Source organism: Rana temporaria, chromosome 8 (genome assembly GCF_905171775.1).
Source record: "Rana temporaria chromosome 8, aRanTem1.1, whole genome shotgun sequence".
Classification (NCBI taxonomy): domain Eukaryota; kingdom Metazoa; phylum Chordata; class Amphibia; order Anura; family Ranidae; genus Rana; species Rana temporaria.
In genome coordinates this window covers 33,783,907-33,797,790 of record NC_053496.1, presented here as the reverse complement: position 1 = coordinate 33,797,790, position 13,884 = coordinate 33,783,907, and the positions used below count along the sequence as shown (strand labels likewise).

Genomic DNA, 13,884 nt, shown 5'->3' with positions numbered 1-13,884 from the left:
GAGAAATAAACATTCCCCTCTGGGTGATCTATGTACATTACAAGGATTTTAACAAACTTTGTTGCCGATTCCTACCGTTTGTTGTTCTGAAGAAATCCCTGTTTGTTCCTCTGAGTGCCGAGTGGGTCTATCAGGAGTTGTTTTATATTTATCAATCAGCTACAGCACCTGCAGGGCTCTAATGAGGAAAGCTGCAGGGTCTGCAACCCTTTAGACATGTTCTTATTGGGAGTATCTCACCAAAAATGAAATTTTTGTTGCAGGGGATGCCTTAAACCTGACTCGTATCTTAGTGCAGACTTCTGGGAAAATCAGTGAGCTAATCACACAAGCAGGAAATTATGTTTCTGGGGGGAGTTCAGTATACATTGGGGCAGATTCACAAAGATCTCCACCCGCACAGCGTATCTGAGATACGCTACGCCGCCGTAACTTACCTGGCTTTGGTTTGAATCCTGAAAGAATTTGCGCCGTAAGTTACGGCGACATAGTGTATCTCTCGCGGCGTAAGGGCGCGGAATTCAAATTCGGTGAGTAGGGGGCGTGTTTCATTTAAATGAAGCGCATCACCGCGCCGAACAAACTGCGCATGCCCCCTCCCTAAATTTCCCGCTGTGCATTGCGCTAAATGACGTCGCAAGGACGTCATTGGTTTTGACGTGGACGTAAATTACGTCCAGCCCCATTCACGGACGACTTACGCAAACAAAATAATTTTTTTCAAATTCGACACGGGAACGACGGCCATACTTAACATTGCGTACACCACCAAATAGCAGCTTTAACTATACACCGAAAAAAGCCGAGCGGAAACGACGTAAAAGAATGCGACGGCTGCTCGTACGTTCGTGGATCGTCGGAAATAGCTAATTTGCATACTCGACACGGAATACCACAGGAAGGCCACCCAGCGAACGCCGAAGAATTGCATCTAAGATCCGAAGGCGTATGAAGACGTACGCCTGTCGGATCTAACCCAGATGCCGTCGTATCTTGTTTTGAGGATTCAAAACAAAGACACGACGCGGGAAATTTGAAATTACGCCGGCGTATCAGTAGATACGCCGGCGTACTTCCTTTGTGGATCTGCCCCATTCTGTGTACAGATCACCTCCAGGTAGCCATATAGCATTTTACAGAAAACTACAGCACTGCAGATTGAAAAGAAAAGGTCATTTTTAAATAAGTTTCAATTAAAATATGACTTGAGTCTCTATTGTATACGCTATATTATTATTTCTTTATTTGCAGGTTTTTTTCCCCATGAAAGAGAGTTACCCTTTAAAGCCACACACATCATAGTGTGATTCTATGATTGTTTTAATGAGCTATACAACTGATTGCTAGATTGCAGTGTGAATGTGTGCATTGGTCATTTGGATTCGAGGTGATCATATATTTTGATATAATACAGTATAACATTAACCACTTAAGGACCCCTTCATGCCGATATAAGTCGGCAGAATGGCATGGCTGGGCACATCAACGTATAAGTACGTTGTCCTTTAAGCCCAGCCGTGGGGTCGCGGGCGCGCTACCGCGACCCGATCCGAAGCTCCTTGACCGCGGGACTCGCGGACCCGATCGCGGATTGAGTCCCGCGATCGCTCCCCGGAGCTGAAGAACGGGGAGAGCCGCGTGTAAACACGGCTTCCCCGTTCTTCACTGTGGCGGCGTCATCGATCGTGTCATCCCTTTTATAGGGGGACACAATCCATGACGTCACACCTACAGCCACACCCCCCTACAGTTGTAAACACACTTGAGGTCACACATAACCCCATCAGCGCCCCCTGTGGTTAACTCCCAAACTGAAATTGTCATTTTCACAATAAACAATGCATTTTAAATGCATTTTTTGCTGTGAAAATGACAATGGTCCCAAAAATGTGTCAAAATTGTCCAAAGTGTCCGCCATAATGTCGCAGTCACGAAAAAAATCGCTGATCGCCACCATTAGTAGTAAAAAAAAAAAAATTATTAAAAATGCAATAAAACTATCCCCTATTTTGTAAACGCTATACATTTTGCGCAAAACAACCGATAAACGCTTGTTGCGTTTTTTTTTTTTTACCAAATATAGGTAGAAGAATACATATCGGCCTAAACTGAGGAAATTTTTTTTTTTTTATATATATATATTTTTGGGGGATATTTATTATAGCAAAAAGTAAAAAATATTGCATTTTTTTCCAAATTGTCGCTTTATTTTTGTTTATAGCGCAAAAAATAAAAACCGCAGAGGTGATCAAATACCACCAAAAGAAAGCTCTATTTTTGGGAAAAAAGGACGCCAATTTTGTTTGGGAGCCACGTCGCACGATCGCGCAATTGTCAGTTAAAGTGACGCAGTGCCGAATCGCAAAAATTGCAAGGTCCTTTTAGCTGCATTTTAGTCCGGGTCTTAAGTGGTTAAAGACATGAAGAGTTTAGCTTATCTGGTTCAAACAATGTTTTTTTTTTTTCTCTTTCCAGTCAAACAAGAATTTGGATATTTCTATTAATGCATCCAACAATTTTAACCTCAACATCACGTGGTCCATCGGATCTACAGGTAAGATCAGTCACTGTGAGCCCATGCTCTGAGATGATGCACATTTGGTATATTTTCTGTGTTGTTCCATAACCATTTTAAAGAGGAAGTAAACTTCCATCTTTAAAGGGGTTGTAAAGGTACAATTTTCTTTCCTAAATAGCTTCTTTTACCTTAGTGCAGTCCTCCTTCACTTACCTCATCCTTCCATTTTGCTTTTAAATGTCCTTATTTCTTCTGAGAAATCCTCACTTCCTGTTCTTCTGTCTGTAACTCCACACAGTAATACGAGGCTTTCTCCCTGGTGTGGAGTGTCGTGCTCGCCCCCTTCCCTTGGACCACAGGAGAGTCAGCACGCTCTCTACGTTGCAGATAGAGAAATGAGCTGTGGTTTAGTGCCTTTACAACCCCTTTAAATTTAACCTATAATAAGGCTTACCTATAGGTAGTTTAAATATCTCCTAAACGGTGTATATTTATTATATATGCAGCCAGTGACATCACTGGCACATGCGCTCTGAAGGAACGACCACCCGCGCCATTCCTTCAGAGCTGTCTCCAGTGATGACATTGCATCGCTGGAAGGTTTTGTTTTCAAGTAAGTTTCACATAATGTGCTAGTATGCGATGCATGCTAGCACATTATGCCTGTGCCTTGCAGGTAAGAAAAAAAAAAAAGAACGTACGGCGGTTTACAACCGCTTTTAGACCAGGCCTATTTAAATCAATGTTTTTTTTTTTTCCTTGGAAAATTACTTGGAACCCACAAACATTATATATATTTTTGCATGGTGTCTTTTTTTTAAATATAAATTGTTTGGTAACACATTATTATATTGTTTAGTGCACACAGACACAATATAAAACCCAAGTAAATAAATACTGAAACATGTCATGCTGTAAAGTTGCGCACGCCCGTGGAACAAACTACGGCACGTTAAATTATCCATAGGCGAAGCTTTAAAAGCCTTTACAGATCACCACTTTGGATCTACACAGGGGGTCTGGTGTTAGAACTATTGCTCTTGCTCTGGCGGTTGCGGTGATATTTCACATGTGTGGTGCGATCGCTGTTTACACATGCAGGACTGTTGCATTGGTTTGCCTTTGTGTGCAAGCACGGGGGGATGGGGGTGCTTTATAAATGTATTTATCGCGGTATAACGCGCTCCCGCGTATACCGCGCACCCCTAAAGTGGCCCCCAATCCTGTGTAAAAAATGTTTTTTTGTTTTTTTGTACTTACAGTTTTGGTGTCTTGCGCGGCGGCCTCGTCGGGTCCGGCGTCCTTCTGCGGCTTCGGGTGTCCTCTTCGGCGGGACCGGCGTCCGTCTTTGGCGGGTCGGGTGTCCTCTTCGGCGGGTCCGGCGTCCGTCTTCGGCGGGTCGGGTGTCCTCTTCGGCGGGTCCGGCGTCCTTCTGCGGCGTCTTCGCGTCCTCCCCGCTCGTTTCCCACGTCGAGTTTGAATACTGCGCCGACATATACCGAGCGCAGTACACTCGTGTATCGTCGGGCAGGCTCGGCAACTGTCGCGCCGACGTCCTGTACGCTCAGGACGTCAGTGCGAGAGGCGCCGAGGCTGCCCGACGAGTGTACTGCGTTCGGTATATGCCGGCGCAGTATTCAAACTCGTGGCGGGAAAGCGGGTATCGGCGTATATCGTGCACCCACGATTTTGCCCTGATTTTCAGGGCAAAATAGTGCGCGGTATACGCCGATAAATACGGTAATAATTTAAATTCTTTATTATTACACTCTCTTTAAAATTAAAAAATGGATCAACTTTATTGCCATAACAAGGGATGGACAACATTGCTTATGATGGCACGGCAGTGACAAGTACTCTTTACTGAGAGATCTGAGGTCTATTTTGCCCTTAAAAGCATTAGAACAAACCAAGATCAATTTGATCTGAAGCTTTCCCAAGCCAGTAATGGCTTGTTTACATCTTGGCGAATCTGGAAGTGACAAAATACTGGTCGCTTTTGGTTTCTTAGATCATAGGGATGATTGGGGGCATTCCTGTCCTCGACCATCTCTATGGTCAGCCCGGGCTACAGTCCTGGGCTCCTTGGGGGGGGGCCTTCCGCCACCCGTAAAAGCAATCCAGCAGCTAATTAGGTAACGGGATGATGCCTGTAGCTGCGATATACCAAATATTACTGAGGCTGAAGTGGATAAAGATTAGAGCAAGAGGATCACAAGTCTACATACTGATGTGAATTTTCCAATAGAATATTGAAACCAACAACACTGATGTAAGAGTCATGTTGCAGATTGTAGGCGTTCATATAAACATCTTTTAATACTAATTTACTAATGAAAATGGAGAGAGCTTGTCAGGCCAGAGGATGGTAGCAGGCATCATCCAGGCTCACCACTTAAACATTACAGGTAGAGGTTATTTTTAGATGGTGACATTTAGGAGTCTGTTTAACAGTTAGGCCACATTCAGGTGTGTGCTCTGAAGCGTACATCCGTGTAAAGGCCGTGTTTGCCCACATGGCGATGCACAGGTGTTTCATGCATCCCTGCGCAGGCAGTCCCATTCTTGTCAATTGACACTCAGCCGTTGTTCCCAGTTTGACAGCCATGTGGGTCTGTGGCTCTGAACAGACACTGTCTGCGTGTGGGACCACGCACCCACAGAACTGTCAAATATGGAGCAACAGCTTCATCTGTGGAGCAATTGACATGAATTGAACAAATATCTGTGCATTCCCATGGGGTCAAACACGGCCTTCGCACTGATGTACACTGTATGCCCATGTGAATGAGTGAGGCCTTAGCATTATGATGTGTTGCGGAAATTCATACTGTATGTGGGCAAAAAAAAGCTTAGGGATGGATTCACGTAGATCTGCGCATTTTTACGGCGGCGTAGCGTATCGTATTTACGCCGCCTTAAGTCAGAGAGGCAAGTGTTGTATTCACAAAGCACTTGCCTCCTAACTTACGGCGGCGCAGCGTAAATGGGGCCGGCATAAGCGCGCCTAATTCAAATGAGGATGAGGGGGGCGTGTTTTATGTAAATGATTGGTGACCCGACGTGATTGATGTTTTTTACGAATGGCGTATGCGCCGCCCGTGTACATATCTTAGTGTGCATTGCTCCAAAGTACGCCGCAAGGACGTATTGGTTTCGACGTGAACGTAAATTACGTCCAGCCCCATTCACGGACGACTTACGCAAACGACGTAAAATTTTCAAATTTCGACGCGGGAACGACGGCCATACTTAACGCTGGCTACGCCACCTAGGGGGCAGCTTTATCTTTACGCCGGCGTACCTCTTACGGAAATGGCATATCTTTACTGTGATGGGCAAGCGTACGTTCGTGAATCGGCGTATCTAGTTATTTACATATTCTACGCCGAAATCAACGGAAGCGCCACCTAGCGGCCAGCGGAAAAATTGCACCCTAAGATACGACGGCGCAGGCCATCGTATCTTAGCTAGGTTTAAGTGTATCTCAGTTTGAGCATACACTTAAACATACGACGGGCTTAGATTCCGAGTTACGTCGGCGTATCTACTGATACGCCGGCGTAACTTTTTGTGAATCCAGCCCATAGTGTGTACCAGACTTAAGAGATATAAGAAACCATCAGATCTACAAAACACGGAGACCTCATCAGTGCTGGGTGGATTGACCCTTTATCCTTTCTCTTGTTGATAAAAGTTCCACTTGCCACCATTTTGTCATTGCAAGACACTCTGAATTCTTATTCTTCTCTCTAAACCTTGTATTGTTGCTCCTCTCCTATTCTCGGCATTGTTGCTCGTCTTCCTTTAATGATATTACTCATAGTGGAGATAATTTACTCTTTGAATAAAGCTTCATTAACATGTTAAGTTTTCTCCTTATTCAATTAAAATGACTTTGGTGGCAACCGGCATTGTCATATTCAAAAGCTGAGAGAAAATGGCAGCGTTATGAAATGTTGTGATTTAATTAAGATAAATTGCTTCTCACCAGCCAGAGACAAAGATTTCAAATTGACTTTTAATTATTAACCTTAACATTGATGACAGACAATAGGAGTGATCCTGCAGGGGTAGATAGAACCTTTTCAAGCGTGACTTCTCTGGGGTGTGTGTCGCCCCCTTTACAGCACCCCGGTCTCAAGGGATGGAAGGGTCTTTATCTGGAACCTTTTTATTTATTTTTTTCCCTTTCTGCACTGAAGGTTTTAGAAAGAGACGTCACGGAGGGGGCTCAGAGCCGGTGGGACTTATTGTAAATGAGAGCAAGCAAAAATCTCGCCATTGTTTTTCCATCTGCCGGCAGGAAAGCAGAGAGCTTGTGGCATTACAAATATATTTACATATATTAATGAACTTGGATAAAAGTTGAATTTTCAAAGATAAAGAAGCCTTCCATTGGGGACCCTGATGGGATCTGAATCACAGGAAGGGAAAAACGCTTTCTGGAAGTCACATTGCAGGAAGAGTTTGCAGAACTTTTAATTAGGTTTTAAAGATAACCGATCACGATGTGGCTTGTGTGAGAATACCTGAATATTCAGTTTTAGCTTGTGATCATTGTATAGGCTTATTCACACAATCTTATAATCCCTTATGTAGCTTTACAGAATCTGACTCTTCACTGTGCATTTGTATTCAGCCCCCCGGAGTCGATACTTTGTAGAATCACTTTTCTCTGCAATTACAGCTGCAAGTCTATTTGGGGGTGTCTCTTCCAGCTTTGCACATCTAGAGAGGGACATATTTGCCCATTCTTCTTTGTAAAATAGCTCAAGCTCTGTCAGATTGGATGGAGAGCGTCTGTGAACAGCAATTTCCAAGTCTTGCCACAGGTTCTCAATTGGATTTAGGTCTGGACTTTGACTGGGCCATTCTAACACATAAATATGCTTTGATCTAAACCATTCCATTGTAGCTCTGGCTGTATGTTTCGGGTTGTTGTCCTGCTGGAAGGTGAACCTCCGCCCCAGTCTCAATTTTTTTGCGACTCTAATGCCGCGTACAGACGGTCGTTTTTTGTGATGGAAACGTCATTTAAAATGACCGTGTGTGGGAAAAACGTCGTTTTATGTCTTCTGAAAAACGACAAAAAAAAATTTGAGCATGCTTCAATTTTTTATGTCGTTTTTCAAAACGTTATTTTTTGTCATAAAAAATGACCGCGTGTAGCTAAAACGACGTTTAAAACAACGTTTTTAAACCCGCACATGCACAGAAGCAAGTTAGGACGCGAGTTTGAATGGAACAGAGTGCCGTCGTACGTGCTGAACGTAACCGCGCTTTGCTAGAGCTTTTGAAAAAAACGATGGTGTGTATGTTTCGTCGTTTTTGAAAATTGAAGTTTGAAAAACTTCGTTTTTTTCTTTATCGTACATCACGGGACACAGAGCGGCATTCATTACTATATGGGTTATATGGAGTACCTTCAGGTGTAGACACTGGCAATCTCAAACAGGAAATGCCCCTCCCTATATAACCCCCTCCCATAGGAGGAGTACCTCAGTTTTTACGCCAGTGTCTTAGGTGTTAGTCATGGTTTAGCTTGCCTCCGCATCCTTGGGATTAGGTGAGCTACCGGTTCTGTCCAAAAAAGCCTCAGCGCTAAAGTGGTCAGTAACCGGACCCCAAACCCTTGGGGTATAGCCCATAATGCTTTTCTTTTTAGAGAGCTGGACCCTGGGCCCAGAACTTAGAAACCTTTGGGTACCTAAAGTTTTCTGTTGCCAGGGTGCTATATGGGCCCAGGACAGTGGATCCTTCATAGGAACCCAGGGCCTGAAGGTCTAGACATCCCCACGGAGATGGGGGAAGATTGGGCCTCTTGCTTGGCAAAGTCCTGCGGCATGGAGCAGGTAAGTGAGGGGAAAACTTGCGGAACTTGGTTCTTAGCAGGTTTTTTTCTGGGGGGTCACAGGGGACATGCCTAAAGTTATGCACTGCATCTGGCAAACTAGTCACATATCATAAAGATAGGATGGCTCTCTATGTATTATTCCCCATAAGATGTGACCTCCCTTGTAGTGTTGGAAAAGCATTGAGTGGGGCCTGTGTTATATAAAAATATATGTGTGTGTCAGAGAGCTTTGCTTACCTGCAGGCCTCCAGGCGATGCTCCATTCAGTCTTCCTCCTCAGAGCCTGCAAGCAGGCAAAACGCTGACCTCCTCATGGTTCCAGGCTGCAGGTTGCAGTTTGCTGGAACAGAGAGGTCCCTTCCTCCCAAAATCCCCCCCCTCCCCCTGTCGGGAGGGGCATTTCCTGTTTGAGGTTGCTGGGGGGGAAGGGCGGGTCAGTGGCTTAAAGGAAGGGGCGGCCCTTCCTTGTTTGTTCCATCAATACTTTGGAACTGAGGAGAAAGACCAGAGCGGCAGCACGGGGCGCCGAGGACACACAGTGGCCAGAAAGGATATTGCAGTCTTCAGAGGACTGTTTTGTCAAGCCTAGAAATAGGCTGTTTCTTTTCCATCTCATAGTTTTTCTTTGCAATACTACTCAGGGGGACAGAATGTTTTTTCTTTCCTGGATTTGAAACAAAAACGAAAAAAAAAAAAAAAAAAAGTCATCTAGGGGAGAGGAAGCATTTTTTTATCCCCCAAACAGGTGTTTGGACAATTAACTTTTATAGTTCCAAATACCAATAGGTAGCAGGTGTACCTCGGTATTGTACCATGGTATGCCGCTGTTTTCCCTACAGGGAGCCTTGGGGCCATCGGGATCTGGGGCTGGAGCTGACGCGGGTCAGTCCAACCCTAAGATGGTCACGGAGGAGGTATTACTCACCTCTTTAAAAGAGATGCAGAAAAGCATGGGAAAAATGATATCCGCAGCTATGCGGGGCAGTAAGCGGAATAGATCTCCGTCGCCCGAGCGCGGACCCTCAGAAGAGGAGGTCCTTTCCTCAGGGGAATTGGACGACCTCTTGGACACGGACCAAGTAGGTTCAGGGATCGAAGACCCGGATACAGAGGAGTCTGGGGCAGTCTCCCTGAGGGAGAGCTGGTGGATTCAAGGATTGTCGGACTTGGTCCATAGGACATTCAACTTGCCAGTACCAGATCTCCAGGTATCGACGGTTTCAGCTTTGGGCTCACTGAGGGCGCCTCAAAGCAATGCTGTGTTTCCGATCCATCCTCTATTAGAGGGAATTTTGTTCCAAGATTGGAACAAGCCAGATAAGATCTTCTTACCACCTAAAAGGTTCTCTGTCCTATATCCTATGGAAGAAAATTTTTCCAAAAGATGGGCTACTCCTGCAGTGGACGCAGCCATCTCATGTGTTAACAGATCGTTAACATGCCCTGTAGAAAACATACAGGTGTTCAAGGATCCAGTTGATAAGCGCTTGGAAGCACTACTTAAGAACTCCTTCACTACTGCAGGGGCAGTAGTACAGCCAGCTGTGGCTGCGATTGGGGTCGCTCAAGCATTATCGGATCAATTTAAGCAGATGCTTAAACTTATTCCGGCCCAGCAGGCAGAAAAATTTTCGGATGTCCCTAAGGCCATATGTTTTACGGTAGACGCAATCAAGGATTCTATCCAGCAAGCGTCACGTTTATCGTTATCCCTTATCCATATGAGAAGACTCTTATGGTTAAAAAGCTGGGAGGCTGAGCCCCCATGCAAGAAGCTCCTGGTAGGGTTCCCCTTCCATGGAGGACGACTCTTCGGAGAAGACCTAGATAAATACATTCAGACCATTTCAAACGGCAAGAGTACTCTCTTGCCAACTAAGAAGAAGGTTCAGGGACCTGCGTTTAAACGACAGTATTCCCCTGGGCAGGGGCCCTCTAATGCCAAGCAGTATCGACGGCCTCCTGCAAAAGCAAACTTCGGCTTCAACAGCAGATCACAAGGACAGGCTGTTAGAGGCAAAAGGCAGTGGTTTCGCAAACCAGCAAAACCAGCCCCCAAGCCAACCTTATGAAGGGGCGCCCCCACCCACGAAGGTGGGGGGAAGGCTGCGACTCTTTTCAGAGATTTGGGAAGCCAGCATTCCCGACGAGTGGGTACGGTCTTCCGTGGCCACAGGCTACAAATTAGATTTCCTAAGGTTTCCTCCTCCTCATTTCCAGAAGTCGAGGATTCCAAACGATCCGGAAAAGGGAGCCGCATTAAGATCGGCATTAGATCATCTACTTTCCCAGGAAGTAATAGTAGAGGTACCAGTCCTGGAACAGGGGCTGGGTTTCTACTCCAACCTATTCATCATCCCAAAATCCAATGGAGATGTCAGGCCAATTTTGGACCTAAAGATGGTAAATGCATATCTAAAGATCCGCTCATTTCGGATGGAATCCGTGCGGTCAGCAGCTGCCACACTCCAGAAGGACGACTTCATGGCGTCCATAGACATAAAGGATGCCTACCTTCATGTTCCAATTTATCAGCCACATCAAAGATATCTACGCTTCATGGTGGCTTCGCGTCACTTCCAATTCGTGGCGCTTCCCTTCGGGTTGGCTACGGCCCCCCGGGTGTTCACGAAGGTCCTAGCTCCAATCCTAGCCAAACTAAGGATCCAAGGGGTCACGATCCTAGCATACCTGGACGACCTCCTAGTCATAGATCACTCGTCTCCCGGCTTGGAGCGAGCAGTGGCCCTCACGGTCCAATACCTCGAGAGGTTCGGCTGGGTCCTAAATCGAGAAAAGTCAGCTTTCCAGCCCACAAAGCAGTTGGAATATCTCGGCATGAGATTAGACACAGAACAACAAGGAGTGTTCCTACCTCTGAGGAAGGTAAAAGCCATCAAGGAATTAATCCTACTGGTTCTAAGCAAGAAAGAACCGACTATTCGCCTATGTATGAGGTTACTAGGCAAGATGGTGGCCACATTCGAGGCGGTACCATACGCCCAGAGCCACACTCGCATCCTACAGGCAGCCATCCTGTCAGCATGGAGCAGAAGGCCACAGGCCTTGGATATCCCGTTGCCGCTCTCATCAAGAGTCCGACAAAGTCTGTGTTGGTGGTTAGACCCTCAGAATCTACTGAAGGGGAGGTCTTTCAGCCCAGTGGCTTGGAAGATAGTGACCACAGACGCCAGCCTGACGGGCTGGGGAGCAATTTTGGATGGTTGCACTCGCCAAGGTACTTGGGCAAAGCCAGAGAAGCAGTTGCCCATCAACATCTTGGAGCTCAGAGCTGCTCGACTAGCCCTCAGGGCTTGGACGTCAAAATTGCAGGGGTTCCCGGTGAGAATTCAATCAGACAATGCCACGGCCGTGGCACACATAAATCACCAAGGGGGAACCAGGAGTCAAGCCGCTCAGAGAGAGGTGAGCTTGATTCTTCTATGGGCAGAGGCTCATGTGCCCTGCATATCGGCAATATTCATTCCAGGAGTGGACAACTTTCAGGCGGACTTCTTAAGCCGCCAGACTCTATGGCCGGGGGAATGGTCTCTGCATCCACTAGTCTTTCAAGCACTCTGCCAAAGATGGGGAGTGCCGGACGTGGATATCATGGCATCGAGACTCAACAAGAAACTAGACAGGTTCATGTCCCGCTCAAGGGATCCGATGGCCTGCGGAACCGATGCGTTGGTTTGCCCTTGGCATCAGTTCAAACTTCTTTATGCGTTTCCCCCGCTCCAGTTACTACCCCGCCTGCTGCGCAGGATCCGGGTGGAGCACATACCAGTCATCCTGGTAGCTCCAGCATGGCCCAGAAGGGCATGGTACTCACTAATCTTAAGGATGGTAGTGGGAGACCCTTGGACTCTTCCTCTACGGCCAGACCTGCTATCGCAAGGTCCGATCCTCCACCCTGCCTTACGGCATCTAAATTTGACGGCCTGGAAGCTGAATCCCTGATTCTCAGGGGTAGAGGTCTGTCTCAGAAAGTAATCTCTACCCTAATCAGAGCCAGGAAACCGGTCTCTAGGGTGATTTATTACAGGGTCTGGAAGGCCTATGTAGGCTGGTGTGAGTCCAAGCGATGGCTTTCTCGCAAATTTACCATCGATAGAGTATTAAGTTTTCTCCAGCTAGGAGTGGATAAAGGATTGGCATTAAGCACAATCAAAGGACAGATTTCTGCTCTGTCAGTGTGGTTTCAGCGGCCGCTGGCCACCCACTCGCTGGTTAAGACCTTCCTTCAAGGGGTCTTACGTATTAGACCTCCAGTTAAATCCCCGCTTTGTCCGTGGGATTTAAATCTTGTTCTGTCAAGTTTACAGAAACAACCGTTTGAGCCGTTGGCTGATATTCCTTTGGTTCTACTGACAAGGAAGTTAGTATTTTTGGTTGCCATAGTTTCCGCAAGAAGAGTTTCGGAGCTGGCAGCCTTATCCTGTAAGGAACCATATCTTGTTTTTCATAAGGACAGGGTCATTCTCCGCCCTCATCCTTCCTTCCTTCCGAAGGTCATATCCAGTTTTCATTTGAACCAGGATTTGGTATTACCATCCTTCTTCCCTAAACCTACTTCCAGAAAGGAAGGGTTGCTGCATACCTTGGATATTGTCAGGGCCATGAAGGCCTATCTTAAAGCTACAAAGAAGATCCGGAAGACAGATGTGCTGTTCATTCTACCGGATGGGCCCAAGAAGGGGCAGGCAGCTGCAAAGTCCACCATTTCTAGGTGGATTAAGCAATTAATCACTCAGGCCTACGGCTTGAAAGGGTTGCCTCCTCCAGTATCATTAAAGGCTCATTCTACTAGAGCCATGGGCGCCTCCTGGGCAGCACACCACCAGATCTCTATGGCTCAAGTTTGCAAGGCGGCAACCTGGTCTTCTGTCCACACGTTTACAAAATTCTACAAGTTGGACGTAAGAAGGAATACTGATACTGCCTTCGGGCAGGCAGTGCTGCAGGCTGCAGTTTGAGACCCTCGGATTCCGGGGGCTCCTCTTGTTCGAGTTAAATTTAAAAATTTTATTTTTCTCAACTAAGTTGGATTTATTATGATTTGAGTATATCTCTAAATTAAATCCTTTTGTCTTGGAGATGTTCTCCCTCCCCTCATTGTAAGCATTGCTTTGGGACATCCCATATAGTAATGAATGCCGCTCTGTGTCCCGTGATGTACGATAAAGAAAAAGAGATTTTTAATACAGCTTACCTGTAAAATCTTTTTCTTGGAGTACATCACGGGACACAGAGCTCCCACCCCTCTTTTTTGAGGACCATTTTGGGAGGCATACTGCTTGCTACAAAACTGAGGTACTCCTCCTATGGGAGGGGGTTATATAGGGAGGGGCATTTCCTGTTTGAGATTGCCAGTGTCTACACCTGAAGGTACTCCATATAACCCATATAGTAATGAATGCCGCTCTGTGTCCCGTGATGTACTCCAAGAAAAAGATTTTACAGGTAAGCTGTATTAAAAATCTCTTTTTTTTAATGCTAAAAAATG

At 46.1% G+C, this 13,884-nt stretch overlaps 1 protein-coding gene across 1 annotated transcript in view; it reads left to right on the top strand.

Moving 5' to 3' along the window:
- ATRNL1 (attractin like 1) overlaps positions 1-13,884 on the top strand; it is an 859,416-nt gene that overhangs the window by 466,779 nt on the left and 378,753 nt on the right. Inside the window, exon 23 of the mRNA XM_040361535.1 lies at positions 2,476-2,554. Within this exon, the coding sequence (XP_040217469.1) occupies positions 2,476-2,554 (79 nt within the window). The remainder of the gene's footprint in view (positions 1-2,475; positions 2,555-13,884) is intronic.